Source organism: Coturnix japonica, chromosome 1 (assembly GCF_001577835.2).
Source record: "Coturnix japonica isolate 7356 chromosome 1, Coturnix japonica 2.1, whole genome shotgun sequence".
Classification (NCBI taxonomy): Eukaryota; Metazoa; Chordata; class Aves; order Galliformes; family Phasianidae; genus Coturnix; species Coturnix japonica.
Genome location: NC_029516.1, coordinates 75,050,778 through 75,064,169, shown reverse-complemented (window position 1 = coordinate 75,064,169; position 13,392 = coordinate 75,050,778). Strand labels below are relative to the sequence as shown.

The following is a 13,392-nucleotide window of genomic DNA, read 5'->3' as shown; positions in this document are numbered from 1 at the left end:
AGTGGGCATAGTGGCAAAGCACTGCAGCAGCTCAGTGGTCTGGGATCTGATTTGTTTGGGGAGCAGTAGCACAATGCTGCAGCATTAAAGCCTTTCCCTCCATCTGTCATGCCTGAAATGGCATTTACGCAGGCAAATCTCTATGCCAAGGAGTCACGTTACAGTGCAATTCTCTGTTAACCGTGTTGCTGCATGTCTTTTTCCTCACCTGTGTATGCAAGTCCAGTCCGTGTTACAACTCAGGGGACAAATTCCTTGCTAAAACAGAGTTTGCCCTTACGTGTAATAACCAATACTGCAGCAGGATCCCCAGGCACCTTTTGCTTTGCAGCATGGAGAGGACTCTCACACCAATGAAGGAAGACTTCCAAAATGAGGTGTGCACTGTAAACTTTTGTGGGGAATGATGTGCAGATCTATAGAAGATGGCAATATCCTTTTAGGCAACAGTGCAATTATACTTTTTTTCCCCTTATTTTAGCATCTCCTCCCTATCGTGTGCCAGCCTCCTGAGCTGAGAAGAAGCACTACAGGTTGGGTGCTTGGGTGCTGGCAGAGCTCTTGGGAGACCTGGAACCAGGATCATTGCCTGCTGCAATCTTTTGCATCTGGGCTGGGAAAGCCCCTGAGGTTACGTTTGTATCAGGTGCATCAGGTGAACTAAGTGTCTGAGAAGCTCTTCCTTCTTGCAGGCCACAGCTGGCTAACTTAGCCCAAGGAGAAATAGGCATGACTATCTCCCCACTGATTTATAGCTTTTCTCTCTAAGAGGCTGAATGGGCTGCTGAGCTGGCTCAGCTTCTTGTGAAGCAGTTGCTGAAGCACTGTGGTTAACAACTCTCAGTACTGAGGTATATTAAGACCAACATAAAAGGTTTCATGTGAAAAATGGTCCTACAGTCTCACTCTAAGTGTTTATTTGTTCTCGTTTCCCCTCTCTGTTGGTTGGTAGCAGATGCTTAAAGCAAAGTGCATGAAAATGGTGAGCCTCTGGTACACGAGGGTGCGGGTTCCTGAAAGCTTCCCAGTATCTTGCTGTTTAATAGCCCTTAATAGCCCTACCTGTGACTTTGTCAAATCACTTTTCAAAATGTGTTTTTGGCATCCACACCACTATTGGCAGCAAGCGACAGAAATGAACTGTGTGTTTCATAAAGCATTTCCTCTTGTTAGCTTTGAATCTGCCACCTTTTGTACCTTTGCTTTGTGCTGTGTCTCCCATGTAGTCCTATTGTGTGACAGAAGTGCATGTCAGCCTTTCTGCAGTCGCCAAGGAACATTTTAGGCCAGTGGCTGATGTACATCTGCATGGCCAGCAACTGTTGTGGCTGTGTGGCTGTGTCAAGAGGAGACTGTTTTTCACTTAGGACATAGAAGTATAAGTCCAAGTTAAAATTCCCCAGCAGGAATTTTCGATGCACCTCTTCTCTCTTTGCTTTGCAGAAGTGAAAGCTTTGCCCATGCAAAGCACCAGTGCACGAACATGACCATGCAGCAGCCCCATGGGCAGAAGGCAGGGCTGTGATGCAACAGAGAGGCCAGGAGGTAACCTGTGCCCTTGCTACCATGAGCAGTTGGTAGGTCACAGAATCTCCAGCAGTAGATTTAGCTGCAGGGGCTCAGCCAGCTCGACAGCACGCAGAGCTGTCCCTCAAGTCATTTGAAAGAAGAAGCACAAACATCCTTATGAGGTCTCTTCCTGTTCTAAGGAATTCTCTGCCCTGCAATAGCTGTACTTATGACACAGCATTCACTGGAGACCTATGATTTGTGTTCAAAATCTATGTTCCCAAGTCCACATCTGACAATTTGACAAAGGTCTTGATTTTTCAGGAACCCTTGAGTTTCTATTAAAAGCAGCGAGGGAGCAAATTTCTGCTCATTAGAAATTCAGGCCGTCTACTCAGGAGTCTAATTGTGGAGTTGGACTTTTATTTTATGATGTATTGGCCTTTGTCTTGGGCTGTCATAAAGAAAGCATGATAAGGTAGCGACTGGCATAAAGTTTTCAGTCATTTACTGAATGTTGTAGCAGCACAAAATGAAGTAGAATTACCAAGGGGTCAAAGGCATAGATTAGATTTGGCATTAAGAAATGGCAAGAATTACTGATAAGTCTTAGGATCTTTGTTTTATTACTTCCCTGTCTCTGTCAGATCTGCAAACACATTGAATCACATATAATTGAACAACAGCTTCATTGTGAAACCTTCCATTCTTAGCTCCACTACAGAAAATATCTTTAAAAACCACCCCCACTTCCTAGCACTGTGCAAAGAATTACAGGTCGTCTGCCATAGGTATGCACCACACACAGCATCTTCTTCCTTCAGTCCTGCTCCTTGCCCTACTGCCCTCCAGCACCTCACGCACCTTGCACATGTTACCAGCAGTGTCCTCTGGGCTGGTGTCCCATAGCTGCAGGGCAGGGCAGGCGGTGCTGTGAGGACATGTGCCAAGGTGACCTTCGGGTTCCCAAAGCCCTGCCCACACTCTGCACGGCACATAGGCAAACTTCCCTGAAAGCACTTCAAGATGAAGTGCATTCTGCTTCCTTCTCCTGTGGGCTATTGAATGTTGCAGCATCTGCTACCTGTGATCAATCTTACATTGTTGATTGCTCTTATGTAAGTAAAAAGGATTGGCTGTCTTGGAGCATTTGCCCTACATTTCACTGTTTTGCTGGTCGAAGCTGAGCTGGGTAGGAGTGTGAAAAAAAACAAAGCTTCTGAGAGCCCTGATGTTGACAAGAGTTATGTCACCAACAAAGCATTTTTTGTCCTGATAACTGACTTCCTTTTGGAGGATGCGTTCTGTTGCTGCTCTGAGCTGTGGCTGTGCTTTGGTACTGGCAAGCCTCATCTGAAGCAGATCACAGAATCATCTAGGCTGAACAAGAACTTCAAGCATTGCAGAGATGCCCAGCTACACAGTCCAGCTGGGTGATGACTCAGTCTGTGTGGTTCTGGCAGATACTCAACCTACTCTGATGACCTTGGTGCACCTCCTCGGAATGGTATGCATCTATTGCAAAGTCTAGGTATCAGGAGGGTGTGCAAGAGGCTTCTGACCTGCCTCCAACTTATGGTTTTTAATCAGTGAGATATTGCAGCTGCAGGCTCGGAGGTTGTTCACCTCTGCTTCTTTCAATTCCATCACATAGGGCACTCTGCAGTGGAAGATATAAGAGTTTGGAGGAGGCTGGGTGATCCTTTCAGTCAGATGACAGATTCATGTATGTGAGATGCTCCATGCTATATAATAAATCCCTCTTTCTTAGAACATATAAGGGTTTGCAGTGTTGATGTTGCCATAAAGTAAACCCACTGGAGTGATCTAAAGTGACCCAACTGAGGCTAAAAGTGACCATTCCAGTCCAGATAAGCGCTTCATTGGGCCATTTACATGAGACTGACCATGTGAGTCACAGTCTCAGACCTGAACAGCCCACTCTGTTACTTCACTGAGGATTTCTCTGGCTCAGTCATTAATCTTTTTTTAATTATTTGTTGCTGTTTTAAAAGTCCTCATGCAGTCAAGATCAGGCTGGAAATTTCTCTGCAACACTGGTGCATTCCCATTGCCACCTACTCTAAGTTTTAACCTTTAGTCATTTTGCTTTCAGCCAGAATTGCTGAAAGCCCCTTCCTTCCAGTCTGCACGCTAAAGATTATGAAAAGCTAATGAGAAAAGCTAAAACTCATTTGATCAGAAAGAATAATTCCATCTCTCTTCTACGGCAAATGAGAAAATCAGGCAAACATAATGTATTTGTCAAAGACAGCTGAATATCCCATGTTTTATTCAGCTTTATGTAAGGGTACTGTAATAAAGGTTAGGGCTTAAATCCCTGACAGGTTGACTGTATGACTGAATGATTCTAATGTTGTTTCTTCAGGGCTTGTTAGAGCTCCATAGCTCTCCCACATACAGGACTGAAAGCCTGAGGAAAGGGCTGGGCTCAAGAGATCCTGGTAATACAGAGGGTGGATATCTGTTAGCATTGCTATAGCAGATTGCGCCTGCAGATCTCAAGCCCTGCCACTTCATCCAGCTTTGCTGTTGTCCCTGTGAGCTCTGGTCAGACAGGTCTATGGATCAGGGTGCCAAACATGCAGTAACTATTATTTGACTTATAAGCACTGCCCCCAGTTCCCTAGAAAACATCCATCCAGTGTCACCAACGTAGAGTCACTTTTCCCCATCTCTCAGTTTCTGCCTCAGGAAACACCTCACCCCACTTTTGGGATAGGTGAAGAGATGAAATTTATGGCTCTCAGAGCTGCCTTGAACTCCTGTAGAATGCTTCTGCCTGCATCCACCTTGTAATGCCTGAAGACGCCAGTGTTCCTGTTCCAGCTGCACTGCTGACATGGGGAGGTAGATAAACTCTTTTATTTAAGCTGCTACAGACCAGAGCTGTGTTCCCGAGAAAGCAGTGGCTGTAGATTTGCAGAGAGAAGCATGTCTGGTAGAGGGGAAAATCTTATAAATTTAAACAAACAAACAAACAAAGTAGTTTACTAAGAGCAAAATTGGTTTCAATGGCAAACACGCATCCAACAAAATGCCTGGAACCATTTGACTGCAGCAGATATCTGACTTCATGCTTCAGTCAAAGATAAGCTATTGGGCTGACTGAAGGAGTAATAGAATGAAATTATACTGTCTGTGTTACACTGGAAGGGCAGAACAAATGATCCCCAGACTCTGCAGTCCTGAAGAACTGTGGCATTTTCATGAATTTTCTATGCAGTGTTACTTGCAGCCAAACAAGACTCCTGATAGTTTGTGCTTCCTGCCTTGCCTCTGCTGTTTGGCAAAGCATGATCTGGTGGGACAGGTAAAGAGTACAGTAGGGCTAGGTCCACAGAAAACCCATGGGCCATCCTGGCATGCTGGAATGATCCTAAATAAGGCCCTATTGCTCCCTCTTTACAAAGTTGAGCTCAGGAAGATGTCATCTCAGTGAACTAAAAGTGTGAATTTCAAATAGGTGAGTTAACTGCATTAAAGCAGACACCTTCAGTAAGGGTTAAATGGCGGACTAAATTAATTTGCTTTGGAGGTGGAGTATACTGTAGAGAGTAAACACACCTCTAAGTAAAAATGCCCACATGGGGCTTTAATGTGATTTAATTATATTTACAAGTTTTGTTAGCATGCCAAAAGTTCATTCAGATTAGGCTTCCAGACCATCTCCATGCAGTCAAACTGATAGCCTTTCCCACTGATGAAACGAGGACCTTTCTGCCTTAGAAAAGCAGTACTGCCGGGCTCAGTTCATTAACATCTGGAAAGCATTTTGCTATTTGGGAGGCAAGATGCACCTTATTCTCAATCACAGGTCTGGCAGAGGCAGGCTGTGGGCAGATGCCTGCTATCTACAAGGATGGGGCTGCCACCTGCATGGAGCTGTTTGCTCTTCCGCCCCCAGATTCCTTCCAGGTACCTGTTTGTACTAACAGGGGCCATAACAGCATCAGCACACTTTAAAGCGGAGAGGGGAGAGGAGGATTTGCAGGCCTGTTGTGAGCAGCTAATGCGGGTGCCTTCTCCTGTGGCGTTTTGTTACAGGAACTCGACTGCAGCAGATTCCTGGAAATCTGATCCCTGGGATAAGTGTGGGAGAAACAAAACAGCAAAATCTGTCCAGAGCTTCACACTTTCAATTCAGAGGCAGGTCAGAGGATCCCTGGCCTCAAGCAGGGCTGTTGGCATAAAGACAGCCGTCCTCATCCATATGCATCCAGTGGGCTTAGGTGGAGGCAAAAGGTACATTGAACAGCTCCGCTGCTTTCAGAGTCACGGCCTGCTAGCATGCATTTTCTAAGAGACTGATGACATGTAAAGCCCTTTGAGTAAACTGTTTGCTTTCCATTTTAAACAGGAAAGTCATTCTGCTGTTTGTCACAGAATGAAGCACAGTGATCACCATCCCAGTCAAGAATATGTTTGCCACCTCACAAATATTGCCCCGGAGAACAAATACACATCTTTGCTGTTAAACACCATCTCATTAGTTAAGCTGGGACAGATTCTCTTACAAAGGTATCAGATATAACAGAGCATCCATCTTGCTAACCTCACCAGCCTTTTTCCAGATGGTGTTTTGAGTACAGTATAGATGAGAGGCCTTGCTAACCAGCCCATTATTCAGTTAATTAGCACTTGGAAAGTAAGGATGTGCCTAACAGCATGTCATTCTGTGTGGCCAGAAAGGATGGAGAGCCATTGAGCCACCACAGGTAACACGCTGACCACCTCAGTTGAAAAACCAAAGGCAGAGTAATTTGTGTGCGCTAAGAGTCCAAAGAAGAAACTCAAAGATCAGAGCTCTCTGCATACTATTGTGCTACAGGCTAGTGTGCTCTTTGGGGTTGCTGACGTTTAGGTGACTGCTCAAACAGCACTGTGAAAGTAAGATGAAGGTGCAGGTAGGCACCTTGCTCATCAGATACACTAGCACATGACTGCAGTGTGCCTCTTACTGCTCAGTCTGTGGGAAGGCTGAGCTCTGGGCACACTGAGGCTGATGATGGCTACATAGTTGGTTACATAGTGATACCACGGTCAGCTTTAAACACTCCTGCGTGAGCTGTGATGATAGCTAACAGTGCAAAGCCCAGCAGAGGCTGTAGCTGCTCATGCGTAGCTGTGAGACCTGCCCTCACCTCCACACAGCTGTTGGCCTCTCAAGTTTACACAAATGAACGTGGAGAGGCTGCAGCCACACCACAGAGCTGGAGGGTGAGGTACAGCACACCAGGTACAAACTGCTGCTCCAAAGTGAGAAACAGATGAGGTTTGGGGCTATACCAGTTTTTCTTAGCTGTCAGTGTACTCCCTGGTTTGGGAAACCCTAAGCTGTTGGCACCTGGGAGGTTGGTCGGTCACTCTGCAATCTGCCCTGCTCTTAGGAGCTTCTCTGAGCTATTTGCTACTGGCCACAGCTGAGAAGGCACGCTGGCTTAAATGGACTTTGATGCCTTCCAGGTGTGTCCAGTCTTATGTCCTTAAAATTGACGAGACCGGCTTGTGATAAAACTGCTTAGACGAGGCTGTTTTGGCAATGAGTGTTCATTTGTGAAGCACTTTGAACATACGCTGATAACAGCTGATCTTTGATTACCAGTAGAAACTACATTTTCAAAAGGAAATACAGATGGGAAGGAAAGGGAATTTGCATTAAATTCCCAATCCTGGTTGCCGGGGGAATAGTTTAAGATGCAGAAGACTACATTTGCATGTTGGTATTTTGGGAGCGTTTCCAGCAAGAAAATAGCGCAGTTCAGAACTCTGGGTCCTGGGGTCCTTTGTCTTTTCACAATTATATGGGTATATATTATTCAACTGACAAACAGTGTTTAAATAACAGCAAAACAAAGATGTTGCCTCATGTCAGTAACAGCAGCAGCACACATGCTGTCCTCTACCTACCGTTAGACCAGACATGATGGAGTGGCTTGTTTATGGTGTTCACTTCCCTCTGCCTGGAACCTGTGGTTTCATATTCAACAAGATGTACCTGAAAAAGAGCAGAGGGATCTGTAGACACAAGTGCCAGCTCCTACTCTGCCTTTGTAGAACAGATAAGCTTCATTGTGGGCCAGGCACAAATGCCCATGTCAAAGGTAGCTGAGCTACCTGAGCAGAAAGGCTGAACCACAGAAGTCAAAAGCAGGTCTTGCAAGGTATGTAAGCATCTAAAAATACAAAGTGAGGTCCATCTGGCTTTTCCAATGCTCCACATATTCTGCCTGGCCCTTAATTCCCACTGATTATAATGAGAAAGACTTCAGCACTTTTTAAAAGCCTTTTAGGCAGGTGTTTGCCTCCACTGGCCTGTGTACTGATGACTCTCATGTGGAGCCTTTCTCAACCAGGCTGTGAGACATGCTGTGGTCTGCGTAGGACTAGTTAAAAGAAAAGATTTCAGATTCAAGTGTGGTTACCACAGCACTGAACTTAAGTCAGGCGAATGAAGTCAGATAGTTCCCATTGCAGAAGCAAAGTGTGTTCTGTCACAATAACTGGATGTCAAAGAAAGACTGAAGACAGATTCTCCAGTCAAAACGTGGTCATTTTTAATATGCATTATTTTACTGTTTTTCAGATCAGGGTGTAGTGTTGGTTATCGCAATACGCTGCAGTCATACCAAACAACCCAAACCAAAGCAAAGGCCAACAAGAAGTCAACAGAGGACAGCAGGCTTCCCAGTTGGTAGACTGAGCTACCTTCATATGGTAAGAACGTATAGTGTGAACAACACCGGGGTAATCTTTAAAGTTATTAAACACATTTGTAAGGTTGTTTTAGGGAACAGACCTCCTGTGAGAAGGAGGAGAAAGGCCTCTGACAAGCACTGCAAATCACGTAGCATCTCATCCCACTGTGGCCCTGTCTGAACAATTAAAACAAGTTGTTTAGGAACAAGTTGAACCCTAACTTATCCATTCCCATTGCCAGTTCCTGTGTGGGACTGCTTAGATAAGTCTTGCTCCTGATGGCTAAAGATAGAAATGTTTTCCATTCAGATTTTTGTTTTACTTTTAATGCTGTATTAGAGCAGTCCTCGGAATAGTTCTGGAGTTCGTTTAGTTCTCATTCCCTGACTTGCTTTAGTGCTGGCAGTCCCAGAATGGCCAGACCCAGAGACAGCACAGGTCTCACAGGGGCAGCCAAGCAGGCTGGTGCCTAAAAACAACCTGCCATCAGAAACCCCTATCTGGAGTGAGTAAAAACTGAAGCCTTATGATGTTGCTGCCAAGACAGAAAACTAACGATGGCCTGTTTCAATGGTGCATAATGCTGTTCTATTCAGGAGGAGCCAAACAGGGACCATTTTGCGTCAACCAGCGGGGGGTGAGGCTGAAGCAGACCTCTGGAGCTGCAGGCTACATGTCTCCCAAGCTGTGCAGACACTGAATCAAGAGCTGGTGTAGTGGCTGGAGCTCGGTGGACAGCTACCAGACAGCTGGCTGCAGCTCCAGTAAGGGCTCCTGGTGCCCGCTGGCGCAGGATATGTGCTGTTCCTGCCAGCTTCATAGCTTGTTCCTGGGTAACACTTCTTCCCTGTGTGAAAACAGGGTGGATTTCCTGCAGGAAATTATTTTCGTATTATCTCCAGTGAAGAGATTAATTATTCCCTCTTCAGCCAAAAGGAGAAATCCTGGCAATATGGTTTGACTTCTGCTGCCTTAACAAGTTGCTGTTGCGCCCATCGGAACTGTGTTGGTAGCTGGCAGGTTGCGCTGCTAGTGGGTGTGCTCAGACATGGTGACTCCGTGCTGTCCACCCGTGATATTTATCCCGGTTACCGAACACCAGGCACACAGCATGCTGTCTGTCACACATCCCCCTTTCCTGTCTCCACTTTGCTGCCAGCCAGGCCACTCCAGAAACCACCTGGTGTCCTGCACCTGGTCTCCATCATGAAGTGAATGTTTTTTTCACTTCTAAGCACACAAGCCTTGCCCCGCCAGGGCTGGTGAAAACCTTACACCAGTTGGTCACTGTTGCAGAACAACAGCTCTGCAGAAACAGGGTCATTTCTGGTAGTGCAGGTTCATCCTCCCCATTCAGGTCCTTCTCCTCATGGAGCTGTGCCTGCTCCAGCTTCTGGGGTGCCCATGCTGCTCCCTCCTGATGCACCCACTGGTGGAAAGGCACCCCAGCAGGTTACCAATGTGCACCTAAAGTGTGGGACCCTGCCCACAGGGTTAGGCTGCTGACAGCATCCCAGTGACAGGATACGCCTGAGCTGGGCAACCGCTGCCAGCGCCAGGATGGGTTTTCACTTCTGCTCTGTCCTTCTTTGAGGTTTCTCCCCACTCTGACATGTTTTTGTGCTTCTTTTCTACATCTTTCTGATGTCTTTCAGACTGATGCCTTTATTTGGAAATTCCCTTTGTCATTTCTTGCTTAACACTTAATTCAGCTGATGGTCACTTTCCTCTTTACCATAATGGTTGTTTCCCCCTCCAGAAAGATCATTTTGGGGTAAACGCCCTCTCAGACAGTTCTGGGTTTTCCATTTACACATGCTGTTTATGCAAACTTCCATCTTAGCAGCTGTTGCTGCCAAGGGTGAGCTGTGCAGGCACCCCCACAAATAACATTACACTGCCATAATACTAGTACTAGAGAAAGGAATGGTGGCCTCACAGCTGAATTTCCCATTCTATATTTTCTAATTTTACCAGTTCACAACATGTTAAACTTGGTTAGCTCACGTAGCTCTGTGTGGTAAATTGGTTCAAATGCACTTCTCACATTCATAGGACCAACCGTGTGTGTGTCTATAAGCCTAATCCCTCTTCATCCCACATCTGTGGGGAACAAGGAGAACGACTTGGGAGCTATTTTTGCTACACCGTGCTCTGGGATGCTACAGGTCCCACCTGAGCTGATGTGAGGCTGAAAATCAGAGGACAGTGCTATGCAGGACCAGGAAGTTGTGTGGGGACCATACCCTGGCACACCCTTCCTGGAAAGACTGAGGGCAATTCCTGAAGGTCGTTCCCCTTCCCTCAAGGCCCCACGCAACTACCAGGGGGCTGTAAAATGCTGTCAAATAACCGTGTGCCATCTGACCCCTGGCTTTCAGCAGGAGAAACTGGGCTGTGTGTTGCAGAGCTGCAGCAGCTCCGTCGCCAATGCAGTTCCTCACCCCCTCTCACCTGCTGTGTGCTGCAGGCCCCGTGCCAAGCTCTTGAGCAGCTGCCCTTTTCCAGCTCCAGGCATGCCAGCCTGAGGAGGCCTAGCCCCATTTGTTGGAGGTGGCAACCCACGAGCAGTAACTGTTCAATGCCATTTTGCCCACTTCTGATATCTTACAGCAGCTCTCAGTCCCTCAGCCCTTGAGCCCCTCCTGACAGCGTGCCTCTTCCTCCATGGCATGTCACAGCACAAACCACAGCTGCCTTCAGAGATGGTTCTCACATTATACCCACGCTTTCTGCCCGTGACCATCAGCTGCAGTGCCTCATTTCACAAGTCACCAAGATAGGCAAACCAGAGCTTTGCTCTACTCTATGCCCTGCCCTACATCAAATGTCTGCCCTCCATCTGACCTTCAGTGAGACCCTTTGCTTTCTTCCAGCCCCATAACACAGGAAACCCCAAGGAATATCCTTGTTGGGCAAGTATGGCTAAACTAACTGGAAGAAACCAGAGTGCTCTTTGCAATCCAGCTCCTAAAGGCAGAAAAACAAACCCTAAGTCCATCCCAAGGGCTGTTCTTTCCTAGGTGCTGTCACAGCTCTTCCCAGCCCCGTCCTTTCTCCCACAGCTAATCTGGATGTGGATGTCTTCGCACATTTTGTTCTTTGTTCTTGGCAGTTTCTAAAGTTGCCTCAGGCCCTTATCACCTCAAAAGATCAGATCATATCCTGGTGGCCTTAGAGACGGCCTGATTGATATCCGAGCAGCCAAACAAACGGTAAATTTGAATAAAATATGGCACCCTGCTGCCTGTTAGTTCTGCTGATTCAGAGAGGGTAATGTGCTGACATCAAGCAAAGTGCATGTCTTGGGCGTGCATGGGATGGCAGCTTCAGAAAGAGCTTTGCAGAAACAGTGCACAAGCCTCACCGAGTGCCTTCTGCTCATCCCAGCCCCTGCATGCCCTGTCCTGTGCAGTTATGGGGATTTGGTGCTGCTACCAACCCACCAGGGCTTCTGTGTTTGCCCAGAAATACAGAGTCTTGCAGGAAGTTTGCAGGTGATCCTTAAGCAAACAGCAATGCAGCCAGGCGCTCCTGCAGCTCAGCTTCCACAGGCACCATCAGTTCTGGTAGTGAGAGAACGTGCTCGGAGAACGATCATGTTTCAGAGTGGCCATTTACTCTGTAACCGTGATACGGCTGCTCAGGTTAGATGGATCATTCATCTTAGTTGCTTTCTCCAGACCTACTCTCAATGGCCATAAACCTGCTGGTTTCACTTTGGGTGTCCCTGTTGCTTGAGCAGAAGGCAAGGAGGGGAGGCCTGCATTAGTTGCTGCCATTCCACTTGCCCTATACCAACTTGTGTGGGATTTCCTTGGCTTATAGACATGGCATCCATGGACAGGCTGCCTTATGAGGCCATGAGGAGCATCCAGGATAGCAGAGGGAGCGAGTTCTCTTACCAGGCAGAGCGGGTGGCCCACAGCTGAGGATGCTGCCTTGCTGGCTACAATAGCTACAGCACTGGGATCTGAGCATTGGACATGGGCAGCTATTCCTCCCACAGCGTCTTGTTTATTGGCTTGATTGTAATCACAGTCCTCTTAACTCGTAACCAATACTCCTCCCTACACGGCACACGATGTTCGCTGGGTATCAGATCCTGCTGTCTGTGTTTGCTCTTGTTATCGCCCACCATCAGCAGGTCTCTTTAAAGACGAGCTCTGACAAACACCACGGAGAAACGAGATGCCACTCATCCTCTTCCCCCTTGGAAGATCAGCTGTCTGAACACCATTGGGAGCAAGTTCCCCTAACCTACCCAGGACAAAAGTCCACGTGGCCGGCTCCTTTGATCACCCATAACGTGCCGCAGAGCTGCCTTCCTGTGATCCCCATAACATACTCAGCAAACTGGCACTCCCACTTTAAACACACTCAAACTGTCTATTCTTCCCGTGTGACACTTCCATTGCACGAGCTTTGGATGCTCTGGGAAGCACCTTCAGGGTGTCCATGTGGCCTCAGCAGGCCAAGGTGCCCCAGAACCATCTCTGTGTTGGTTGTTTCAGGGGCTGCAGCTGTGTTTTGGCCATGGGACCTATGAAGAAAGGCTGAGGGGGCTTATAGCCCGGAGAAGGTGTCAGGGAAACCTCTTTATGAGGCCTTGCAGCAGTTGAGGGGAGCTAAAAGACTCAACTAGAAGAGGGCAGATTCAGGTTAGACGTTAGAAGAACCCTTGCACTCAGCAGAGCGGTGAGGCGCTGCCACTGCTGCCCACAGGAGCTGCGGTCCCCCATATCTGTAGGCTCTGAGGGCCGGCTGGGATGTGGCCCTGTGGATCTCAGCCGCAGTGTCTCACTATATATAAAGTCGCACCCATTCAGCCCTGTACGCTCCCGCCCCTCCCCCGCTCCCCGCGCCGCAGCCCCGCGCACGGCGCGTCATGCCGCAGCCCCCCCTCCCGCGGGTCACCTTGCGGGCCCGGCTGCGCCCCGCACCCCCGGCACAGCAAACGCAGCATCGGGCAGGTGCCGGGCAGGTGCCGTGCGGTGCGTGCGGTGCCCGGCTCCCCCCGTACACCGAGGCGCACAGCGGCACCGAGCCCGCTCCCCGCTGCCCGCTCCCCGCGCCACACCTGTGCGCGCTCCCGCGGGCGCGCTCTCGGCACGCTCCCCTCACGATCCCGGCTCCTCCCGCCCCGGCCGCCTTCCCGCCCTC

The 13,392-nt window shown here is 48.1% G+C and overlaps 1 protein-coding gene and 1 long non-coding RNA gene across 10 annotated transcripts in view; one reads left to right on the top strand and one right to left on the bottom strand.

Annotated features, from left to right (window-relative positions):
• The window catches only part of LOC107320504, a 258,990-nt gene extending 245,749 nt beyond the window's left edge, over positions 1 to 13,241 (top strand). For 3 of the 5 annotated variants that reach the window (XR_004308968.1, XR_004308967.1, XR_001558294.2), the window contains exon 8: positions 8,117 to 13,239. This is a non-coding gene — a long non-coding RNA (uncharacterized LOC107320504). Of the gene's footprint in view, positions 1 to 8,116 lie in introns of all 5 variants that reach the window. The other 2 variants (XR_001558292.2, XR_004308966.1) reach the window with 2 other exon arrangements.
• The window catches only part of NME7 (NME/NM23 family member 7), a 140,699-nt gene that overhangs the window by 36,391 nt on the left and 90,916 nt on the right, over positions 1 to 13,392 (bottom strand). For 3 of the 5 annotated variants that reach the window (XM_032447612.1, XM_032447603.1, XM_032447608.1), the window contains exons 12-13: positions 7,441 to 7,528; positions 5,101 to 5,613 (exon numbers count right to left, since the gene is read on the bottom strand). In XM_032447612.1, the coding sequence (XP_032303503.1) occupies positions 5,540 to 5,613; positions 7,441 to 7,528 (162 nt within the window). In that variant the 3' untranslated portion in view covers positions 5,101 to 5,539. Of the gene's footprint in view, positions 1 to 3,140; positions 3,170 to 5,100; positions 5,614 to 7,440; positions 7,529 to 13,392 lie in introns of those variants that run through there. The other 2 variants (XM_015875316.1, XM_015875307.1) reach the window with 2 other exon arrangements.